The 23230-nt window shown below is 34.9% G+C and overlaps 3 protein-coding genes across 4 annotated transcripts; 2 read left to right on the forward strand and 1 right to left on the reverse strand.

The window, feature by feature from the left end:
• The first annotated feature begins 288 nt into the window (after nt 1-288).
• On the forward strand, nt 289-3459 carry LOC140873853 (3-oxoacyl-[acyl-carrier-protein] synthase I, chloroplastic-like). The gene is made up of 8 exons (XM_073277128.1): nt 289-793; nt 1041-1396; nt 1507-1938; nt 2105-2278; nt 2363-2476; nt 2575-2676; nt 2763-2829; nt 3097-3459. Exons 1-8 carry the CDS (start codon nt 622-624, stop codon nt 3162-3164), a joined length of 1485 nt encoding a protein of 494 aa, XP_073133229.1. The 5' UTR covers nt 289-621; the 3' UTR covers nt 3165-3459.
• Nucleotides 3460-14089: 10630 nt separating this feature from the next.
• On the forward strand, nt 14090-16985 carry LOC140873861 (26S proteasome non-ATPase regulatory subunit 8 homolog A-like). Its single transcript, XM_073277135.1, has 6 exons — nt 14090-14300; nt 14915-14993; nt 15058-15160; nt 15652-15915; nt 16155-16266; nt 16606-16985. Exons 1-6 carry the CDS (start codon nt 14196-14198, stop codon nt 16744-16746), a joined length of 804 nt encoding a protein of 267 aa, XP_073133236.1. The 5' UTR covers nt 14090-14195; the 3' UTR covers nt 16747-16985.
• Nucleotides 16986-17251: 266 nt separating this feature from the next.
• LOC140873844 (bZIP transcription factor 16-like) lies at nt 17252-23041 on the reverse strand. Of its 2 annotated transcripts, none has more exons than XM_073277115.1 (13): nt 22757-23041; nt 22229-22322; nt 22075-22128; nt 21915-21989; nt 20603-20680; nt 20452-20511; nt 20193-20359; nt 19673-19727; nt 18766-18817; nt 18417-18691; nt 18216-18293; nt 17967-18092; nt 17252-17670 (listed from the first exon to the last, which is right to left on the reverse strand). In XM_073277115.1, exons 2-13 carry the CDS (start codon nt 22298-22300, stop codon nt 17593-17595), a joined length of 1170 nt encoding a protein of 389 aa, XP_073133216.1. In that variant the 5' UTR covers nt 22301-22322; nt 22757-23041; the 3' UTR covers nt 17252-17592. The 2 variants fall into 2 exon arrangements, with proteins under 2 accessions (XP_073133216.1, XP_073133217.1); XM_073277116.1 differs by having other exon boundaries at nt 17253-17670; nt 18781-18817.
• Nucleotides 23042-23230: the final 189 nt, after the last annotated feature.

Consider the following 23230-nt stretch of genomic DNA (forward strand, 5'->3'; position numbering starts at 1 on the left):
ATATCCGATGCCATTTTATTATTGTTTCATTAATACCAGTTGAATATATATTCGCTAGTATTAAAAAAAACTTTAACAATTTTCTTAAAAAAAAAAAACAAACAAACAATCTTAAACAAAATTTAAGACAGCTAGGTGGGGCTACCAGTTGCGTCTATACAAAGGCGTATTAATTGGCATGCATTGATTGGCGACAAATAATTAGAAAAAGTAGTTAGAAAGTAGTTAAAACTATTCATAGAGACTGTGTTACATAGCTAGAGCTAGCGGCCAACCAATTTTCTTTTCTTGAAATAATTATCTTTGCTAGTATTGCATATATGTCATAAACGTATTAGCCATGGGAAAGATAATCAAAACTCTATAATACGCATTTCCTAGAGAAAAATTGCAGTAATCGTCGCATTTGTTCATTAAACCATTGATTACAGCATGTCAACAGAAGCTGCGGATTCTCCAACACAATTAATTTTCCAAGAAAACCCAAGAAACCTTCATTGTTAACTCCTTCGATCGAAGTTCAAACAACTATACTTTCTTGGGCTGTTTACCTTATATTATAGTTCGTAAGTTTGGTTTGAGGGGGGGGGTTCTGTTTTGGGTTTTAGATCGGGGAAAAAGATGGCCTCCATCAATGCTTTTGCGTCTTCTTCTGGTTTGGTCTGCAAGAAGAGCCAAGAATCATCAGGGAGAAGTGGTGTTCCTTTTTTTCAGTATAATGGGCTTAGAGCTGCTGAAACTTTGCAGATGGGGTTAAATAAGTTTGAGGCCAAGGGGTTTACTTCCACTTCTGGTAATTTTGATTATATTATCATTGTATTGATGCGGGTTTTTGCTGGTTTGTCCATTTTCATGGAGTTCTTCAAACTTCCATTAGCCAAGTAATCTTTGATCGATACTTATTTTGAATGATATATGCTAATATTGCTTTCTTCATTCGTGTTGTATTAGTGTCTCGATCGATCTCATGTATTTATATTCGTCGCACTTTTGCATCATAGTTTGAATTGTTGATCGAATTTATAATCTCCCCTCGGCAGCAAGATGCGGAAGAATTAAGGCTGTGGCTTCTCCAACAACTTCAGCTCCCAGAAGAGAAACGGATCCAACGAAAAGGATTGTCATTACTGGAATGGGTCTCGTCTCGGTTTTTGGGAACGACGTTGATACATTCTACAACAAACTTCTTGAAGGAACAAGTGGCATCTCCCCTATAGACCGGTTCGATGCTTCAGAGTACTCTGTTAGATTCGGAGGCCAGATTCGTGGTTTCTCTTCATCGGGCTACATTGATGGAAAAAATGATCGACGCCTCGATGATTGCTGGAGATATGGTTTGGTTGCTGGCAAGAAAGCCCTTGACGATGCTAACCTCGGGAAACAAGTTCTTGAAACTGTGAGTATTTTTCAAGAGTGAAATTGTGAAATTCATTAAGCTATATATAATGGCCCAATTTCCATGTTCTGCTGGTGACTTGTGTAACATTTCTCCTTCATGTGTCTTAGATGGACAAGACGAGAATAGGAGTGGTGGTGGGATCGGGGATTGGTGGCATTTCTGCTTTTAGTTCTGGAATTGAATCCTTGGTACTGAAGGGATATAAGAAAATGTCTCCTTTTTTCATTCCTTATTCGATCTCCAACATGGGGTCGGCATTATTGGCTATAGATACCGGCTTGATGGGGCCAAATTACTCTATTTCAACTGCTTGCGCTACAGCAAACTACTGCTTCTACGCGGCAGCAAATCATATTAGAAGAGGCGAGGCAGATATAATGGTGGCTGGAGGGACTGAAGCGCCGATCATACCAAGTGGAGTTGGAGGTTTCATTGCTTGTAGAGCATTGTCTCAAAGAAATGACGCTCCACAGACGGCTTCAAGACCATGGGACAAAAACCGTGATGGTTTTGTTATCGGTGAAGGTTCCGGTGTACTGGTAAGAACTCGGTCAGTTTTTGCACCTTCGTGTATGTTGAAGAGTCGGTTTTTTCACTACTTTGTACAGCCGCTGCTCGTTTTTACAAAGTATCAGACGTCAGAAGTTATAACTTACTCTTAAAAGGATCACTCGTTCAGTTCATGGATTATAAAATCTTGTCCAGATCATGGAAAGCTTGGATCATGCAATGAAACGAGGAGCAAATATCATTGCTGAATACCTGGGAGGTGCTGTAACCTGTGATGCTCACCACATGACCGATCCTCGTTCAGACGGACTTGGGGTCTCGTCTTGCATAGTCAAGAGTTTGAAAGATGCAGGGGTTGCCCCCGAAGAGGTGATCACCATATGGTATTTTGATGAAGATTGAATTAATCAGATTCTTGAATATAAAGAAAGATCTGAAATTTGCAAATTTCAGGTTAACTATGTAAATGCTCATGCAACATCAACTCTAGCGGGAGATCTTGCTGAAGTCAATGCCATCAAAGAAGTTTTCAAGGATACCTCCGAGATCAAGATGAATGGTACCAAGGTGAAAATCTTTTTTCTGTAACTATCCATGTAACATGAAATAATCTATCTTTATTTTCTGCCGTCTAAGTTTTTATTTTTCCTATTTTCTTGATTCAGTCGATGATTGGACATGGGCTGGGAGCCGCGGGAGGACTTGAAGCAATAGTCACCATTCAAGCAATCAACACGGGCTGGTTACATCCTACGATCAATCAATATGTAAAGCTAGAAAACACAACTACTTGATGAAGTTTTATGCACCTTTTGTACATGTTTGTCCTAAATTTCACTCTGTCTCCGTTTAGGATTTGGAACCTGATGTCACAATAGACACCGTCCCGAATGTAAAGAAACAACATGAAGTAAACGTCGGTACGTGTTCTTATCCTTAGCTCTGCCGTCTGCGCCACTGGCAGCATGGGAGGAGGGCTGTCAAGGGTGGTGGACACCCCCCCCTGCACCTGCTTTTTTACAATTTTATTATGGGCGTGTTTTCGCACACACTAAACTTTTCAGCTTTAGTGAGATGAGATAACTTCTGCTTCCTGCGCCGAATATTTACTCATTTTCCATGCACATATATCTTTACAAAAACTTGCAATGCAGCCTTTTATAACCTTGAAATTTAAATCCCTGCAGCCATATCCAACTCATTCGGCTTTGGCGGGCACAATTCTGTGGTCGTGTTTGCGCCATTCAAGCCTTAATTGAAAGAATCTGATCACAGAAGTTGTTCCATTTTCAAGTTTTCCTCCATATATACCAAGGTATACATATATTCAAAGGGAAGTACTATTATTTAGAACGAGAAGATATCTAGCATCATGAAGAACGCGGGATCCCACTAGCTACTACTTCTGTTAAGATTCATCTGAGAGAGCACATGCATTATGTATCGACGAATAAAACTGTAATATTGCTTTTTATTTTCTGAATGTTCTGCTAATAACAAAGTTTTCTTGCAAGAAGCGAATATTGTCCTGTCTGAAAAATCTTTCTTTATTTAAGGGATTGTTGTGAAAGTTAGAAATTTTAGATGGTTCAGCGATCATTTTTTCACTAAATCAATTAGTGCGTGCCTAAATGCTTAAATCCGAAATATGAATTCTGCTGCGACAAACGTATCAGGTCGGCGAACCCAAGTACCTGAAATCGTGCTGAGTTTTTTTTCTTTTGTTAAAACTAACCGTTTAAAGAAAAAAAAAACACACACGCTTATCGGAAAATTCGATTCTACCCCGGGATAAAACGTCATTGGATAGGTGGAATTATTTTATTAGTTCATATCATGTGGACCTCGCATGATTGAGTTGGGTCCACATGATATGAACTAATTAGTGAGCTCCACCTACCCCTGGGTATTGTATTTGAGGAAATGAATTTGAAAATATATACGGATTAGGTATTATTGCTTGCAATTAAATAATATTATCAATTATTAATCTACATCTTATGTAAGTATTATAAATTAGAATAAATTTGAAATGACATTATTATTGAATTAACTTGAAATCCGTTACAATTAAAATAAATATTATATCTCTTCAATTTTATTAAGGCTGAGAAGTGGATAGTAACTTTTTTTGGTCCGTTGGTATGACAATAGTAACTATTTTTGGTTCGTTGGTATGACAAATTTGAAATTTCAAATATCATTTTTTTTCTTCAAACAATTTGGATATTGATTGAATCACCCAGCAAGTTTATTTCAAATTTAAAAAGAAAATTTGTTAATATACACGCATCGTATGTGCCATCGAAACTGGTGTTTATATAAACATGAAAGAGGTAATTAAAAAAAACTGAAAGAGGTAAAATTTAAGTTTTATGGTATTATTTTTTTATACAACAATAATACATTTGAAAACTCGATCCATTGTCAGCGTTACTTTGTTTAACATTAAATAAATATAAATATATTGGAAATTATATATTAAAATTAGATTGAAAATTATTGTGATGGTGATGTGATGATATTTTAATTTTTGATTATGTAATGGATGACATATTTATTTTTGGACATTTCTCAATTGAGGATCTATAAATAGACCTCAACATTTGTGAAGAAATAACACAAGTTTAGAGAGAAGATTTTATAAGTGTTTGGTTTGATATATATTTTGAGTTTTAGAGTTTTTTAGTTTTTACCATAAATTTGTACTTTTCACAACACGTTATCAGCACGATCGCTCGAAGGTTCTCTATAATTTTCGACGCTCCAAAACACAAAGAGAAGACAAAAATATTTAACAAGTAAGTATATTTATTTTATTGTTTATTTATTTGTTGTGTATATATTTAATATATAATATCATGTTATTATCAGACATTATAAAAAAAATAAGTTTTTTAAAAAAAACTTGTTATAAATCCTGGGAGTATGTTAAGACGACATCCCACACTCCCAGTAAGGGATACGATAAGTATAAAAGCCTCTAAGATTTTTAAATAATAACGTGATATGATTATACATTATTGCTTATATAATTTTATTGTGTAATTATATTTGTATAATTTTATGTTATTATATAAGAGGCTATCTATGACACCGACCTTATAATAACGTGATATGATTATACATTACTGCTTATATAATTTTATTGTCTAATTATATTTGTATAATTTCATGTTATTATATAAGATGTTGTCTATGACACTGACCTTATAATAACGTGATATATATATTTATTATGTATATATACTAACTATATCAATATATAATTTCATGTTATTATATAAGAGGTTGTCTAGGACACTGATCTTATAATAACGTGATATGATAAATATTTTATTGCGTATATTCAATTATGATTATCATTATATGCATCACATGATTATCATGAATTTTTATTCAACACATACTCGATTTTTTCTTACCCTCAACGGTAACAAACGACTAGTTTTTGCCCTATAAATATGTTCACTCAAACTCATTTTCAATCACACCAATTCACTCTTTTTCTCAAAATAATTTCTCCTCGATTTTTCGAAGATGAAGATGATGGCATTTATAAGGCTATTTTTCATAACGACTATGATCATCATGCTCACGAGTTTTGTACTCACCAGCGATTTTCCACCACATATTTTTTCTCTATTTGTACACGCACTTGTAATCTTCGTTATTTCATTATTTTGTATTGTCGTACTAATAGAAATTAACTAATAAAATGCATTGTTATTTTTCTAGTACCACCATGTCAAATTTGGCAAAGATTGAATTCATTCGATATCACTAGAAAGAATTATATGCCATGGACTCTCGATGTAGAGATGCATCTTGAGTCATTGGGTCTAAGTGATACCATCAAAGAAAATAATATATCATCCTCACAAGAAAATGCAAAGTCTATGATTTTCTTACGTAGACATCTTGATGAAGGATTGAAATGTGAGTATCTCACAGAAAAAGACCCAATGATTTTATGAAAATAGCTGAAAGAAAGATTTGAGCATATAAGGGAAGTTATACACCCGACCGCCCGTGATGAATGTAATACGTTGAGATTCCAAGACTTTAAAAAAGTCAGTGATTACAATTCTGCGATGTATCGAATAGTCTCGCAATTGAAATTTTGTGGGCATGTTGTTACTGAGATGGAAATGCTTGAAAAAATATTTTCCACATTCCACGCATCAAATATAACTCTACAACAATAGTATAGAGTGCGTGAATTTTCGAGATATTCTGAACTCATCGCATGTCTTCTTGTGGCGGAAAAGAACAATGAATTGTTAGTAAGAAATCATCAATCCCGACCCACTGGTTCAACGGCATTTTCAGAAGCAAATGTCGTAATTAAAAATGAAAACCAAAATCAAAGGCATAGACAATATTTTGGTCGTGGACGAGGTCGAGGAAGTGAGCGTGGACGTGGACGTAAAAATTATCGCGGTCGTGGTCGTGGTCGTGGCCGTGGATATGAAAATAATCGAGATAGTTATTTCAATAACTCATCTCAAAAGAACGTCACGAACCACCCACCAAAAAGGCAGCATGAAAATACGAGTGAAAATGAAAATCACTCAAAAAGATCTGAGGGTGTTTGTTATAGATGTGGCACTCCAGGACATTGGTCACATATTTGTCGAACCCCTGAGCACCTATGCAAGCTCTATAAAAAATCGACAAAGGGGAAAGAAAAAGAGACCGATTTTATTGAAAAAAGTGACCATTTAATTGATTCAACTAGTTTCAATGCTGCAGATTTTTTGAATGATTTCAAAGACATTAATTAAAAGATTGGTGGGACTAGATTGTAACAAATTTGTATTTTTCATGCATTCTTGTATTATAAAGCATGTTATATTTTGCATTTGTATTGTACTTAATTTTCTTTATTGCATTTTTGTGAAGTTTGATATGGAAAATGCTATGAGCAAACATGGAAATAATATCATGGAAATTTTCATGCCGGATAGTGGTACAACGCACATTATTCTGCGAGATGAAAAATATTTCATGGAAATAAAACCAACAAAAACAATGGTGAATACCATATCAGGTCTTGTAGACTTGATTGAAGGTTGTGGTAAAGCACAGTTTTTGTTACCAAATGGTGCAAAATTTCGGATAAATGATGCTTTATATTCACCACAATCGAAAAGAAATTTGTTGAGTTTTATTGACATATATTCTCATAGATATGATACTGAGACGATAACTGATGGAAATCAGAAATATATGTGTCTTACCACATATAAATCAGGAAAGAAATATGTGGTTGAAAAATTATCAATGCTCCCTACTGGATTGCTTTATACACATATAAGGTCAATCAAATCAAATATGGTGGTTAATAATTATTCAATATTAACCAATTGGCATGATCGATTGGGACATTCTGGTTCAACAATGATGCGAAGAATTATTGAAAATACACATGGTCATCCATTGAAAGACCAAAAGATCTTTCAGAATAATAAGTTTCAATGTAAAGCATGTTCTCTTGAAAAACTTATTATAAGACCATCACCAGCTAAAATCCAAACAGAATCACTCATATTTCTTGAACGTATTCAGGGTAATATTTGTGGGCCAATTCATCCACCATGTGGACCATTTCGATATTTTATGGTATTGATCGATGCCGCCAGCAGATGGTCCACATGTATGCTTATTGTCAACTCGAAATGTGGCATTTGCAAGATTAATGGCTCAAATAATAAAATTGCGGAATCAATTTCCCGATTATACAATCAAAAAAATAAGACTTGATAATGCTGGAGAATTTACTTCCCAAACTTTCAATGACTATTGTAAGTCAATGGGAATTACTGTTGAACATCATGTTGCTCATGTTCATACACAGAATGGATTAGCTGAATCATTGATTAAACGTCTACAACTGATTGCTAGACCAATGATTATGAAAACAAAACTCCCTATTTCTATATGGGGACATGCAATTTTACATGCTGCGGCATTAATTTGCATCAGACCAAGTGCATATCATAAATTCTTCCCATTGCAACTTGCATTTGGTAAAGAACCAAATATTTCTCATCTGAGAATTTTTGGATGTATGGTGTATGTGCCTATTGCACCGCTTCAACGATAAAAAATGGGTCCTCAAAGAAAAATCGATATTTATATCGGTTATGATAGTCCATCAATCATTCGATATCTTGAGCCTCAGACAGGCGATGTGTTTACAGCACGCTTTGCTGATTGTCATTTTAATGAAGAAATCTTTCCAATGTTAGGGGAAGAAAAGAAACACATCGAAAAGAAAATCACATGGTATGTACCATCATTGTTACATTTGGATCCAATGACCAAACAATGTGAGAAAGATGTACAACAAATTGTGCACTTGCAAAGAATTGCAAATCAAATTCCATATGCATTTGCAGACACAAAAGGGGTAACAAAATCATATATACATGTTGTAAAAGCCCCTGCTCGAATTGAAATTCCAAAGAAATAAATTGAAGACACTCATGATGTCATAAAACGCTTGAAGCGTGGAAGGCCAGTCGGTTCCAAGGATAAAAATCCTCGGAAAAAAAGGCATAGAGAAACACGATGATCATAAAATAGAAAATGGTGTTCTAGAAAAAACACCTGATGATGAAAATATTCAGTCAGAACCACAAACTGACGAGAAACGTGAAATCTCTATCAATTATATTAATACTGGAAAAATATGGAACCGAAAAGATATAGAAGATATTGATGAGATATTTTCTTATAATGTGGCATGTGACATCATAAATAAAATGAGGATCATGAACCAAAATCTTTTGGAGAATGTAAAACTCGTCATGATTGGGCCAAATGGAAAGATACCATCCAGGTTGAATTGCATTCGCTAAATAAACGTAATATTTTTGGACCTATAGTTCTCACACCTAAAGGTGTAAAACCTGTTGGATACAGATGGATTTTTATTCGAAAGTGAAATGAGAAAATGAAATAGCAAGATATAAAGCTAGACTTGTTGCACAAGTTTTTTCTCAAAGGCCTGGAATTGATTATGAAGAAATGTATTATCCTGTTATGGATGCAATTATGTTTCGATATTTGATTAGTTTGGCCGTGTCTGAAAATTTGAAAATGTGTCTTATGAATGTTGTTACAGCTTACTTATACGGATCACTTGATAGTGATATATACATGAAAATCCCTGAAGGATTTAAGATGTCTGAAACACAAAGTTCAAAACCCAGAGAATTTTATTCTGTAAAATTGCAAAGATCATTATATGGGTTGAAGCAACCGAATGTGGTATAATCGGCTAAGTGAGCACTTGATGAAAAAGGGATATGTAAATGATCCAATATGCCCTTGTGTTTTCATCAAGAAAATAACATCCGGATGTGTAATTATTGTTGTATATGTTGATGATTTAAATATCATTGGAACGAATAAAGAAATTCAAGAAGTTATGATGTACTTGAAAAAAGAATTCGAAATGAAGGATCTTGGGAAAACCAAGTGTTGTTTGGGTTTGCAAATTGAACAAAAAGAATGTGGAATTTTTGTTCACCAGACAAATTATACAGAAAAGATCCTTAAATGTTTTAATATGGATAAATCAAATCCATTAAGTACTCCAATGGTTGTAAGATCATTAAACATAGAAAAAAGATCCATTTCGTCCATGTGAAGATGATGAAATTATTCTTGGTCCAGAAGTACCATATCTAAGTGTCATTGGTGCCCTTATGTATCTTGCAAATTGCACTAGACCTGATATATCTTTTGCTGTAAATTTATTAGCAAGATTCAGTTCATATCCAACAAAGTGGCACTGGAATGAAATTAAACATATATTCCGTTATCTACAAGAAACGACAGATTTGGGACTTTTGTACTCAAAAAACAACAATCAAAGTATCATTGGTTATGCTGATGCTGGATATTTATCTGATCCACATAAGACACGTTCCCAAACCGGATATGTATTTACTCGTGGAGGCACAACAATTTCTTGGCGTTCACAGAAACAAACACTAGTAACAACTTCATCAAATCACGTCGAGATTATTGCGCTACATGAAGCAAGTCGTGAATGTGTTTGGCTAAAATCAATGATTAAACATATCCAAACTTCTTGTGGATTATCAGTAAACAAAAATCCTGTGACGCTGTATGAAGATAATACTGCATGTATTGCTCAAATGAAAGAAGGATACATCAAAAGTGACAGAACCAAACATATCCTCCCAAAGTTCTTTGCCTACACTCAAGAGCTTGAGAAGAATAAAGATATTGATATCTGTTACATTCAATTAAGTGAGAACTCATCAGATCTCTTCACAAAAGCGCTTCCTACGGCAATATTCAGAAAGCATATATATAATATTGGGATGCGAAATCTACAGCGTATGTGAAGAATCGATCGTATTAACATGAGGGGGAGTTTACGTGGCTGCACTCTTTTTTTCTTGCTATGGTTTTTATCTCACTGGGTTTTTTCTAGTAAGGTTTTTAACGATGCAGTATACAAACACGTAATATCACGATCATCATCACAAGGGGGAGTATTGGAAATTATATATTAAAATTAGATTAAAAATTATTGTGATGGTGATGTGATGATATTTTAATTTTTGATTATGTAATGGATGATATATTTATTTTTGGGCATTTCTCAATTGAGGATCTATAAATAGACCTCAACATTTGTGAAGAAATAACACAAGTTTAGAGAAAAGATTTTATAAGTGTTTGGTTTGATATATATTTTAAGTTTTAGAGTTTTTTAGTTTTTATAATAAATTTTTATTTTTCACTAACAAAATATATATTTTAGTGAATTGTCATCCATTTATTGGATCCGGGTGTGAGTAACAGTGTGTTTGGTTCTTTCAAATTTGGGATTTGGATTTAAAATTGGAATTGGATTTGGAATTGGATTTGAAAATCCATGTATTTAAAATTCCATTTGTTGTTTGGATTTAAAATTGAAAAATGTTATTTATAAATCCATTTCTTGTTTGGAAAAAAAAAGGATTTGAATTTGGAATTATAAATTTGACTAAACTACCCTTAAGTCATCTTTTAAATTAAATAATCCAAAATTTAGTAATTAATTTCCTAGGATGTAAACATTACAAAGCTTAAATCATAAAAAATACCATAAAATATTAAATTATATAATGATTCCAATTAGTGTTTTTTCCGTAAAGCAAACATAATAAGGAATCACACAAGAAATAGGAATAAATTTTACATAACAATCAAAGAAACAAACATAATATTATTAAATCAAAAGTACATGACAAGCAAACAGAATAAGAAATCACGCAAGAAATAGGAATAAATTTTACATAAAAATCAAAGAAACAAACATAATATTATTAAATCAAAAGTACATGACAAGCAAAATATTCTAAGTAGGACCACATGCATAATCTTCCCACATTTCTTGTGCTATTCTATTTCTTATCATTATTCCATTTCTGCTGCTTTCAGATCTACCACAAGAATTTGCATTTTTTTCATTCACAATATCTTCATGTGTTAGTTCACTATCGACTTCGGCAATCAATCTTTCGTCGGGTTCTACTCCCATGAGAAAATTATGCAAAATACAACATGCTAATATAATTTCTGAATGAGTTTCTACTTTGTAGTTAGACTCGGCACCACTGGCTAAAATTGAAAATCTTTTCTTTAAAACACCGAATGCTCTTTCAATGGAATTTCTCAAAGACGAATGTCTGTGATTAAATATTTCTTTTTGAGATTCTGGTCCACGATTACTATATTCTTTTAGATGATACCGAGTTCCTCTGAAAAGGGCGATAAAACCATCTCTTAGCATAAATCCAGCATCAACAAGATAAAATTTACCTACAAAATTAATTGAGGATTAATATTTATTTTTTATTATTATTTTTTAACATTTTATTAGTATATGTATGATGAAATACCATTTGGAACTTTTAGCTTATCCTCTCTATCAAGTGCATCCTCAAGGACACGCCCATCATCTGCAGAACCTTCCCATCCAGGTAACACGTATGTAAACCTCAAGTCGAAGGTACATGCAGCCAACACATTTTGTGTGGAAAAATCTTTTCTTTCTCTATATCTTGCAACATTTTCTTTAGATACTTTAACACGAAAATGTGTTCCATCGATTGCACCAACACAATCCTATCATATGTATCAAAATTATGTTATTTTTTAATCAGATATGACTTAAATATTTTAATAGAACAATTCTTAAAGCTTTATCTATATATTTTTACCTTGAAATATGGATAGAATCTTGGATTGTTAAAGATTTCAGTTGGGACCTCATTTCCATCAGGTTGGATCATAAATTGATCTTGAAGAGATATGATTGCCCTCAAGATATTATGAAAATGTCGACTGATGGTTTCACCAGATCGTAAAAATATAAATCCCATCGAGCGAGTACTTTCGTTTTGCCCAACAATATACAAAAATTTTGCAAATTGTTCTTCTATACTGCTGTAAATAGTATCTTTGAGGAAAGTTTTCTCTCGTAATAGTGCAACAAATTTCATAAACGCAGTTGGTCCCATACGAAGCACCCCACGAATTCTTTCATCGGTTTCAATACGATGCATTAACTCCTTCCTAACTATATCTCTTTTCAAATCTTTTTTCTGATATAATGCTACTTATGTAGCTCTTATTTTTATAAAACAACATATTCAAGTAAGCAACACAAGCTACTACTGCTATAACTGTCATCTGTGATCGTCGAGTTGATTCTTTGACTCTATCCATCTATAAAATAAAAAATATATATATAACATGAAAATCGTTGCATAAATCCAACTTGAATTCAGAAATGTACGACTAATTCCCTCTATCCCAAACTCCAAGTGGAAGAATAATAGACACTTTTTTTTTAACATAAATATAAAAGATGTAGTCTTTTCCCATAAAGCAACACCATAAATACTGAAATCATCGTAAATAATATATATGAGCATTTGATTTATTTAAAAATATTTAGTGTCAATTACATGTCCAAAACATATGTTAGTTATCAAATTAATTTGAGTCTTATAATAATTATTAATACAATACACATGACGTAAACATATGTTATAAGAAAAGATCAGCCGCATGGTAAGATACAGGATTTCCAGTCAACAATCTAGATTTAATGTCAAATTATATGTCATAAACCTATGCCAATTATCAAACTAATTCAATCCATAAATTGTGTTTTCACGTTATCAAGAATTCTAGAGGGTATAGACGTGCAATTCAAAAAATTTTACAAATAACACAATTTTTTTTTATTACCAAAACATGTGGAATCAAAATACATGAATCATATATAACAACGCAATAAAATAAATTCACCATACTACTTTATTTTTGTATTTTTCAAGATTTTTTCCACTACCTCGTAATTAAAAGCACATGTAAGAATTCTGAAAAGAAGGCAGAGGTAGGTGCAACACACATGCACTATAATTATTGCATCCAATAAATCGTATATCATCCATCCTACAATATTTTAGTCTTTTACATGATTATACTCAAGTAGTCGTTAAAAACCCAGGTAGGGATTCTTAAAAAAAAAAAAATAAAAGGCACGCACAGGTAAGGATTTTTGAAAAAAAAAATTCAGAAGTTAGGTGCAATACATGATACACTTTTTATCACCAAGAATATAACAGAGAAAAACAAAGAATATAATAATTACCAGTTCTGTTAACGATCAAGCAACAAAAATCTGGAAAAAAAAAAAACAAAACGTTAATATATGTATATAATAGAATGCATCGATCAAAATATTAAAGTCAAAAAAATTCGAACCAGGTTGAATTTGATGGAAGAAGCGATGACTGATGAAAAAAGATGCATCGATGAAGTGAGAAAGACAAAGGTAAAATAGAATAAGAATATTTGATCGGTGTTTTATTTATTTATTTTTCAAATCCAAATCCCATCAAATCTTGTCAAATTTGATAGGATTTGGTTACACTGATTGAAATCCCACAAAATCCTGGGAATTCCTGAACAAATCCAAATTCCTTTTTTTTTTAGTCATCATGCCAAACGATAGAAATGGGATTTTAAAATCCAAATCCCATCAAATCCCCCAAAATCCTGGTTGCCAAATATAGTGTAAGGAGTCTCGATTCTCGAACCAAATAACGGGTCAAATGCCCCGCCCGCCCATTCATTCTTTCCAAACCCATTTTCCTGTCGCCAGGTTTCTTGTGCAGAAAGAAGAGCATCCTTCCAAATTCTTCTATAGAAAAGTATTCACGCAAAATTTTGAAGAAATTAGATGGATCCAAAGTTCACAGAGCTGTCACAAGTGTTTGAGCGATTCAAAGCCGCGTTCTTGCGGAAAGATTTCGATACTTGTACGAAATTCCTCTCGCAGCTCAAGGTGAAGCTTCAAATTTCTGAATTCATCCACCTTTTTTTTCTTAATTGAATACTGTGCTGGTGAAACGTTGAAGTTTCTATTATTATGTAACTCGTTCGACCGGTATATTGGAATTTCTGGTAGAAATTATTACAAAAAAATTAGATCTTGATTTTTTTCTGTGTTGATTATTTTACGGTTCATTGATATGATATTCTGATGTTAATGTGAATCTGGAGGTGAATTTGGAGTCTTACGAACGTTAGCTCTTGCAATGGAAGATGATATGGGTTCGATATGTCATGATAGGATATCTGGTTTTATGAAAGTTTTCACTAAGTGAAGGGAGCAGCCTCCTTCGTCCTCTCATAGGCTGATTTTCTATTCGAAACATAGGCGTAGAGGCTGCAATCAATGAACAAATTTACTAGATTCTGACTTTCTCCTAGTTGCTTTCAGCTCAAGTTTGGGCTCACGATAATATGCTCGGTAATTTCAAAGTTGAAATGTGAGGAAGATAACTTTCTTTAGTTTTAACTTGGATGGAGGTGTTATAGTGCAATGAGAAGCATTGTTTCTTTGGAATTGATTGAGTTTAACGTTGATCATGAACCTTGGGGCATATTTTATTTCAGGTTTCATTGATAGGATTCAAAAGTCTACCTCCGTTATTTGAAGCAACACCTAATGCAATTCATGAATTGACAATAGCAAGTAAGTATATCTTGTTTTACCTGCAAGGTTCCTTCTGAATGCCTTCAAGTTTGACCATTTTTAGGGGACATATATGAGCATGCTGTTGTCCTGAGCGTAAAGATGGAGGATCATGATGCTTTTGAGAGGGATTTTTTCCAACTGAAACCTTACTATACAGATGCCCGGTAACTGTTTTACCCATCTTTGCAGAAAAGTCTATTACATGTTAGATTGCTAGGTGAATAATGGGTGAGAAATCAGTTTTAAACTCGTCTGGCTATATTTTTTTACTCTAGTTTCGGTTTAGGAGTTCACGGATCATGAATAATTTAGCAAGCTCTTTATTAGCATGTTTGTTCTTCAATTTAAATTTTCATGAATGTGACTTTGTCAAAATGCAGATATTAATTACGTAAATTGAAGCGATCTCTGCTCTTACGAATCGATCCTGTGAATGATGGGTTTATTATATTTAAAGTTAACATTCGTTGGGCCAGAGTTTCATTGCACTTTTTGACTATAAACAATGTTGTGTGGTTAGCTTATGTCCGGGGAAACCGACCAGTTGTGTGCTTTCTTAATCTATTTTTTGTGAAATATATAGTATGAAGCACTTTGGAACAATTTTTTTTTTTTATGGGATTGGCTATGACTTGTTTTTCTAATTGTTGAACAGTGGTCGTCTTCCGCCATCACCTCAGGAGTATCCTATTTTAGGCCTCAACCTTTTGAGACTCCTTGTACAAAACCGTATAGCAGAATTCCATACTGAGTTGGAGTTGCTTTCTCCTGGTGCTCTAGAGAATCCTTGCGTCAAACATGCAGTTGAATTGGAGCAATCCTTCATGGAAGGAGCATACAACCGTGTTTTGAATGCTAGGCAGACAGTACCTCATGAAACATATGTCTATTTCCTTGATTTACTGGCAAAGACAGTCAGGTGAGATTTCCTTGATTTATGGTCGTAGACTGCAATTAGATAGAACGGCTTTTTTATTTAACACACTCGCTGAATCCTATTTTCCATGATTAGTCTCTACATCTCATCTTCTTGTGGCTGTAGGCTTTGTTTCCATTTCTCAATTTCACTAGTTACTCCTTGTTCTAAATGTGCTTGTCCATCATGTTAAAATGAATCTCTTCATGGTTTTGGAACTTTAAACGTGGTTTTACTGGTAGGGATGAGATTGCTGGATGTAGTGAAAAGGCTTATGAGTGCCTCTCAGTAAATGATGCACGGAAAATGCTGCTGTTTTCTTCAGATCAAGAGTTATTTGAATATGTAAAGGAGGTAAAGTTCTTGGTTCACTGTTTTCTCCCCACCCGAGGTTCTTTGAAATGTAAAATTGTAAATATATTGCAGCCAAGAGAATTGCAACTCTCCATCTGTTGTTTAAGTTCTTGATCTTTCAAGGTTTACGTGCTCAGGTCCTATTTGGGACAATTATTTTACGAACAGAAATTGGTGGAAACTAGTTTCTGTCTATTAGTTATTTATGTCTATTGGGAAAAGTTCCTTGTTTCATATACGGTGGAGAAGTGATTTTCCCGACAAACAACTGCTCCAGATTAGTCGAATTGCTTGTATATCTCAGGCACACGGATGATTATTTTGATATTGAAAATTCAGGAGCATCCGGAGTGGGAGATGAAGAATGGATTTGTGTACTTCCAAAAAACAAAGGACTCCACGCCTTGCAAGGAAATTCCGTCGTTGCAGCTTATAAACCAGACTCTAAGTTATGCTAGGGAATTGGAGCGGATTGTTTGAGAGTCGTGTTATTGTTGATTCCATATTTCCATAATCTACTTAGGGAATTGGTACTTTTTCATTGTTACAGAGGGTTTGAGCTTAAAAAAATTATATTTTGTTACAATTCCGTCGTGTGCTTGTTCCAGCCTGCTTGGCTTGTTACTTCAACTTTTTGTTGCTGCCTTGTTATCTTTTACTCATACATTAAAATTTCTGCATGTCAGAGAAACATGTAGAGTGGTCCGTGCTTTGTTTGATATGAGTTACGCTTGTCTAATCAGGTTTCGTTCTTACAACTTTGAAAACATCCGTTCAATGTAGATTGACTCATGATATGACTATATAACCGTAGCTAACCGGATTTGCATTGCATATAATTAGTTTTTATAATGAAATGGAACAAACAAGTGTTTGGTATGTTCAAACCACGGTAGCATTGACGATGTTAAGGACAGGATCACTTTATTATCCCTCCAAGCCTTCTGTTTGAATGGGTGTGGTGTTCTGCTATTGTTGCATATATAAATGAATGGTACATCTGCTCAAAACATACTTTTTAAAATGCGAGAAGGAATATTTATCATTCATCTATACATACAGAGCAACAGAAATGTCGAATGGAATAAAAGATATGGACTCTAGAGAATCACCAGCTCTACCTACAGAGGACAACAAAAGACTGGCCAAATCAAGCATCAAAGTCATCTGATCACAGATGCAGGTTCCAAGACTAAATATGACCAGCTCTAGTATATTTATAACTACATGCAATCTCAAATCGGGGATTCACTCACTGGTATTAATAGGCCAAGCCACAGGTATTCAATCTGCAATAAGACAGCAACAAAATTTATTGTTGACTCTTCATGAATCATGACCTGAATGTGTATCATCCTGTCTGCATCTCGGATCATCTTGATCTGGGAGTTCACCGAGTCTCTCCTGTAAGACCAAAATTTGATGACTCACAAGTAGAACATCGCGCACAACTGATCCTCAAAACTTGAGTAAATACAAGTGGAAAATTTTAAATTTTACAAGAATATGAATACATTACTGTCAAACTACAACAAAAACGAGCCATATTCAAAAGTATCATGTGTGGCAGACTTCTACGGTGAAAGGCTGAGTGCTAACAAGACAGCCCAGCCGTGGGAGCTTTCTTATTGTCGTTGCCCACACAGGTAAACAGAATATGGTAAGAATTGTATGATAGATGACTGGTCTACTAATAATACCTTCAGAGATGAATTCTGGGCAAATATTTGCTCGTACTCACTCCTTATACGAGCCAATTCTGCTCTAAGAGATGCATTTTCTTCGTTTAATGCTTCCGCTCGACTCGCCAATTCATCACATTCTGCCTAAAATTTATGAATGAAAGCAAAAGACATCATTAAATAAACCAGTGCCTGATTAATCAAGAACGGTAGGGGGGATTCACTGCCTGCTTAATCAAGAATAGTTGGGGGTTAGTAACAATGAACCTGCTTTCGTAATCGGGATCGACGAGCAGATTCCCGGTTAGACTGCTTTCTTTTCTGTCTTTTGAGGTCCCTGTCATCCTGACTCACAAAAAACATGTAGATGATCAATATGCAGACGGAATCAAATCAGATGTAAAAGAACAGGAGGACAAGTGAACTCCAATAAAGAAGGAAGGGAAATGACAAAAAGGGGAGGAGAACCTGCTGCATCCAGAGCTGTGACTGGGAGTTGTCTCGTGATCCAGTATTGACTACTCCTCCTGCAACTGGAGTTGTAAGAGTGTTTCCTCCAATTGCAGGAATAGGAGATGATGATGCCGCAGCAGCCCAATAATCCATTCCAATATTTAAGTTAGTGGTTGGAGCAGGAATACCACTCACAGCCCCTGCCGCTGGCACAATGGCCACAGGGCGAGGTGTACCCAGTCCCCCATTCTGAGAACTGTGAGCAGTATTGCCGTTTTGTGGCAGTTCAGCTGTAGCATGACATCATGATAAGGATCGAAGTCAAAAATTCGAAACTAGAAATAGCCAGCGGTAGAAGTAAAAACTCCTAGGACAGAACCTGAATCTTGCTGGCCACTAATCTTCTCTCCGGAGTCCTGCAAAAGTAATGAAACAAGGCTCAGAAGAAGTTGTAAGTGGGAGGTATCAGATATCTAATTGTTTGAGCATACTTTGCGCTTAAAAACTTTTTAGAGCACAAGGAGAGCTTTGCCAAGGAGAATGCACACAACTAATAGAACCCTTTCAGAGACAAAACATCTTTGCCATGTGAAATTTATACAAATGAAACTCTATTCATAAGCTTTTCAATATATCAATTTATTAGACCATGAGAGAGACAACATATCCCTACTATCTGCTTAATCTTGCTAGAGCCTAGATGGGATAAATCCTTCAGTAACGCAAAAACCATAGAACCTGATTGCTAAAAAAAATAATGAGGACCATTGGCAAGCTTTACCCTTACATTCAGAGCTAACATAGAGCCATGACTATAAATTTAGTCATCTATTTTCCTTCACCAAATCCAATTCAACAGTTAATAATGAGTGATTTTCTCAGAGTTCTAAAAAACAACTAGAATGTGAATGGGCAAAATGCTGAGTAACATTTGTAGACTTGTTTTTTTTCTTTCATGCTTTCTTGCTTTTCTTTTCGAAACAATAATGGGGTAAAACAAAGAAGATGGATGACTTCCTTAGCTTATAGAATCAACTACAATATTTCCAGTCATTATTCATTAGCTGTGTTATTTAAAATAAAAAATTACTCTTGTTTGATAAAATTCATATGATCTCGAATATCTGATCGTGAAGAATCTCAACCACATTTACCCAAGAAAATATGTGTATCGATCCCTCAACTTCTTAAGTAATGTCTATTAACAGCATTAATTTCAGGCGTGTGATTCATAATCATATAACATAGATGTTGTACGACGTGCAACTTACAGTTTGAGAATTAGCATCACTCCCTTCACTTGAACCCTCACTAGCATTCTCAGGACTGCAAAGTTTTATCAGAGCAACAGTTTGAAAATCAAATAAGAAACAGCGTTCAACAGCAGACATGTACAATGCATGAAGATTTGCACACAACTCTGTGCTAATAAGAAAACAAAATGATATAGCATGTATAAGCAAACAAAGAGATTGAATAATGAGTAAAACATGAGAAATTATGCTGCATGGGATGACCCTTGAAGCCGAGAAAAAAAAAACTCTGCAGTACATCAACCATGAAAAAGTTGAGGAATTCACAAGAGCTCGTGTTAAATAGGACATTTAAACATAATATCGAAGTCTGTCTCCATGATCTACCCAATAATGAAAACAAATACAAATACAAATTATTCCTTTCAAAAAAAAAGTACAAATACAAATTATTGATATTTGTGCTTTCATACTCCGCTAAATATATAATGAAATTTACATGGTACCTTAACCAAATCCATTCATTCATTTTCCATACCTTTTAGAATGCAAACCGTTTACAGATGCACCAGCAGTTTTTCCAGGTTCATTGTTCTTCCCTGTAATCATATTTAAACTGCCTAAGCTTCCCCTAGATCTTTTGATTGGCAGTTTCTCCTTTTCAAACGACTTGCCATCCACCTCGATGTTTCCAGTCGAGTTGCCCTTTAATGAACATTTGAAAATCATTCTTTGATAAGTTCAAAACTTGCTATTTACAAGTGTGAACAAAATGTAGGAAGGCCATAATAACTTACAGTGCCTTCGGCAACACCATTTGGAGAAGGCATAGCAAAAGGACTGAATGGATATGATCCCTGAACAGGTTCAAATACAAGGGCAAGATTCAGGCAATCATGGAGAGAAATAGAATCTTAGCAATGAAACTGAAGGAAATTATGAGACTACCGGAGCCATAGATGGGTGCCCATATGGGTACATTGCAACATATGGATGAGGTGGAGTTCCATAGGGTGGCATGAATTGCTGCATATTGCCGAAGAGATATGAATGTCAAGCAAAATCTAATGAAGTACACAAAAATGGAAAACAAAAGTAACTAGAAGATTTATACAAGTTCAGATTCCAATAGCATCAGAGCTTTCACTCATTTAGGGTCAGCCAGGAAAAAAAAAAAAAGGAAAATACAGACAGAATTAGGAAGATTCAGTTGAGGAAGGGATGTTAGTTCAGTGATGAACGAGCTTGTACACATCGAGCATGGGGTAACCTTGTTTAGGCTTAATATGTTGGGGTTCTACAAGTACATCATCGCGAAATCATCTAATTAAGCTTTAATGTTCTTTCAGTTTCAAATATGGGTCTTCATTCTCTCCTTTTCAACCTCATCCTGGTTCATAAATAATCTGGATCAAGAAATCATTCTCTAAAATTCAGTGGATCTTCTTCGAAAGATCTTTCTCAGGCTACTTGTAACACCTCTAAATCGTTCTAAATGGCGTCCGAGGCAGCGCCTATGTGGAAGGAGGCCATCACTCGCACCGCCTTTGCCTTAGGCGGTCAAATGCGAGCCGGGGTGGGCAAGGCGGACGGGACAGTCAAAAGTCGCCAAAATTAAAAAAAAAATCAATTCATTAAAACATTTACACTTTCTAATAAAAAATAATAGTCAACCCAATCACCCACATTTATTTATGCATATATTACATGATTATATAAAATTATGTATAAAACGTAGTAAATAAAAAATTCAACGGCCTAGGCGATATGCGGTCACTAACCGCCCCGCCACCGCCATTTACAACACTACTTATGTTCAACCATCAATCAATGCCCAAAACAAAAACCGTTTCTTAGAAGTTGATAATTAGCAAGAAAAAATATCCTTTTGTGGTTATGATACGGATTTACCTACCTATGACAACTGGTTTCATTTCTCCTAAATTTCACAAGCTGTCCAGCCACAAGTGCTATAGTCTACTACAAGAACCATAAAAAGTCCTTTGTGTGCTGAAACTAGCTGGAATCTCAAGAAATCATGGTAAAATTTCTTGATGGGATGTCACCATAAATCGAGTTCAGACTTCAGGGGTCGGAAAAATCAGATTTTGTTATCTTTTTTGTATTTGTTAAGTAAAAGTTACCTCATTTTCATCGCTAGTAAAATGTGGTGCATTTCTTGCAAGCTTGTTGATCCTCGCAATGACAGAATATCTACTTCACTAGATTATCAAACCAAATAAAGTAAGAAATCTAATACCTGGACACCCCACATGTAAGGGTGCGGCTGTGGACTTGATGCCAAGAACCCGTGTGGAGGCATAGGGGAATATGCCTGCATAACCAAAACTCTTGCGCTATAACTACCGATATTAGTTTTATTGAGGGAAAACATGTGTATCTTGAAAAAAAATTGTAACCTGGAAGCCAGACCAATCTGCGGCAACCATGCCAGAGCCAGCTGAACTGTGCTCCTAGAAACTCAAAAAAAAGAAAAAAGATGAAAACTGATTTGGATAATCAACGAGAAGTCCAGAATTGATGAAACCAAGAGCCCTAAACAAGACTACCCACCTGTAAATGAGTCGTTGGCTCCTTTGCTTCCTTCCCCTCCTTGGAGGACTTGTCTATCTCACCATTCCCCATGTTTAAGCCTCACGAATTCCTCCTATATCAACATATTGATCCGGTTTTCACACAATCAAACCATTATATATCGTTGCCCGAAAATTACAACAAATTATTTCGATAAAAAATAAAGTTAACATGCTGTCAGCGAAAATCTTCACATAACATGCTAGCGTGTATAGATGTATTCCAGAAAGGATTAGTGTAGACGGAAATCATGTATCAGTATAACTCTAGCAATGGCAAAAGCTTATCTCGAATGTCCCGTGATTAACATCAAATCCTCAAGTGAAATAAATATCATGCATTTAAATCCTCGCTTTACAAACCCAAATCAGAACATCAACACAACAAACTCACGCATGCAGAGACGTATGAAAATATCCACGCTTTAAAAAAAATGGCAACTCAAACACTCGTCAAATGAATCATCTAAGTAAGAAAACTGAAATAATTTTTAATAACAAAGATTACCGCTAAAAATGATCCACAAATCTGAATGACTGTGTCAACTCAGCTCGCAACAGCTCAAATTCCTGCGTTGCTTCAACTATAAACTGTGATTCGAACAGCTAATTGAAATAAATAATAAAATTGATTTTTGTGAAAGAATGGAGGGGGGACTAAAATTTAATTGCAAGAAATTCCAAAAAATATGAGGGAAAATGGGAGGAAATTAGGGCTTCGTTCGTGAGATCGTCCACATGGCCGCGTCGTTTTCTGCCGATTTGCAGAGAGAATTTGCCGATGTGGTGTACACCGTGGATTGAATAGTGGAGCTCGTGGACTGATTAACGGCTGCGATTGGGTCACGTGTTATGCTGCGTGATTTTACGGGTCGGGGCAATCTCAGACCCGTGACAGAATTTGTAGTTGGATAAAGAGGTAAAATTTCATCCAACCCCATGGGTTTTACTCTATGTGATAGGTGGAAGCATAATATTAGTC

Source organism: Henckelia pumila, unplaced genomic scaffold (assembly GCF_033568475.1).
Source record: "Henckelia pumila isolate YLH828 unplaced genomic scaffold, ASM3356847v2 CTG_80:::fragment_3, whole genome shotgun sequence".
Classification (NCBI taxonomy): Eukaryota; Viridiplantae; Streptophyta; class Magnoliopsida; order Lamiales; family Gesneriaceae; genus Henckelia; species Henckelia pumila.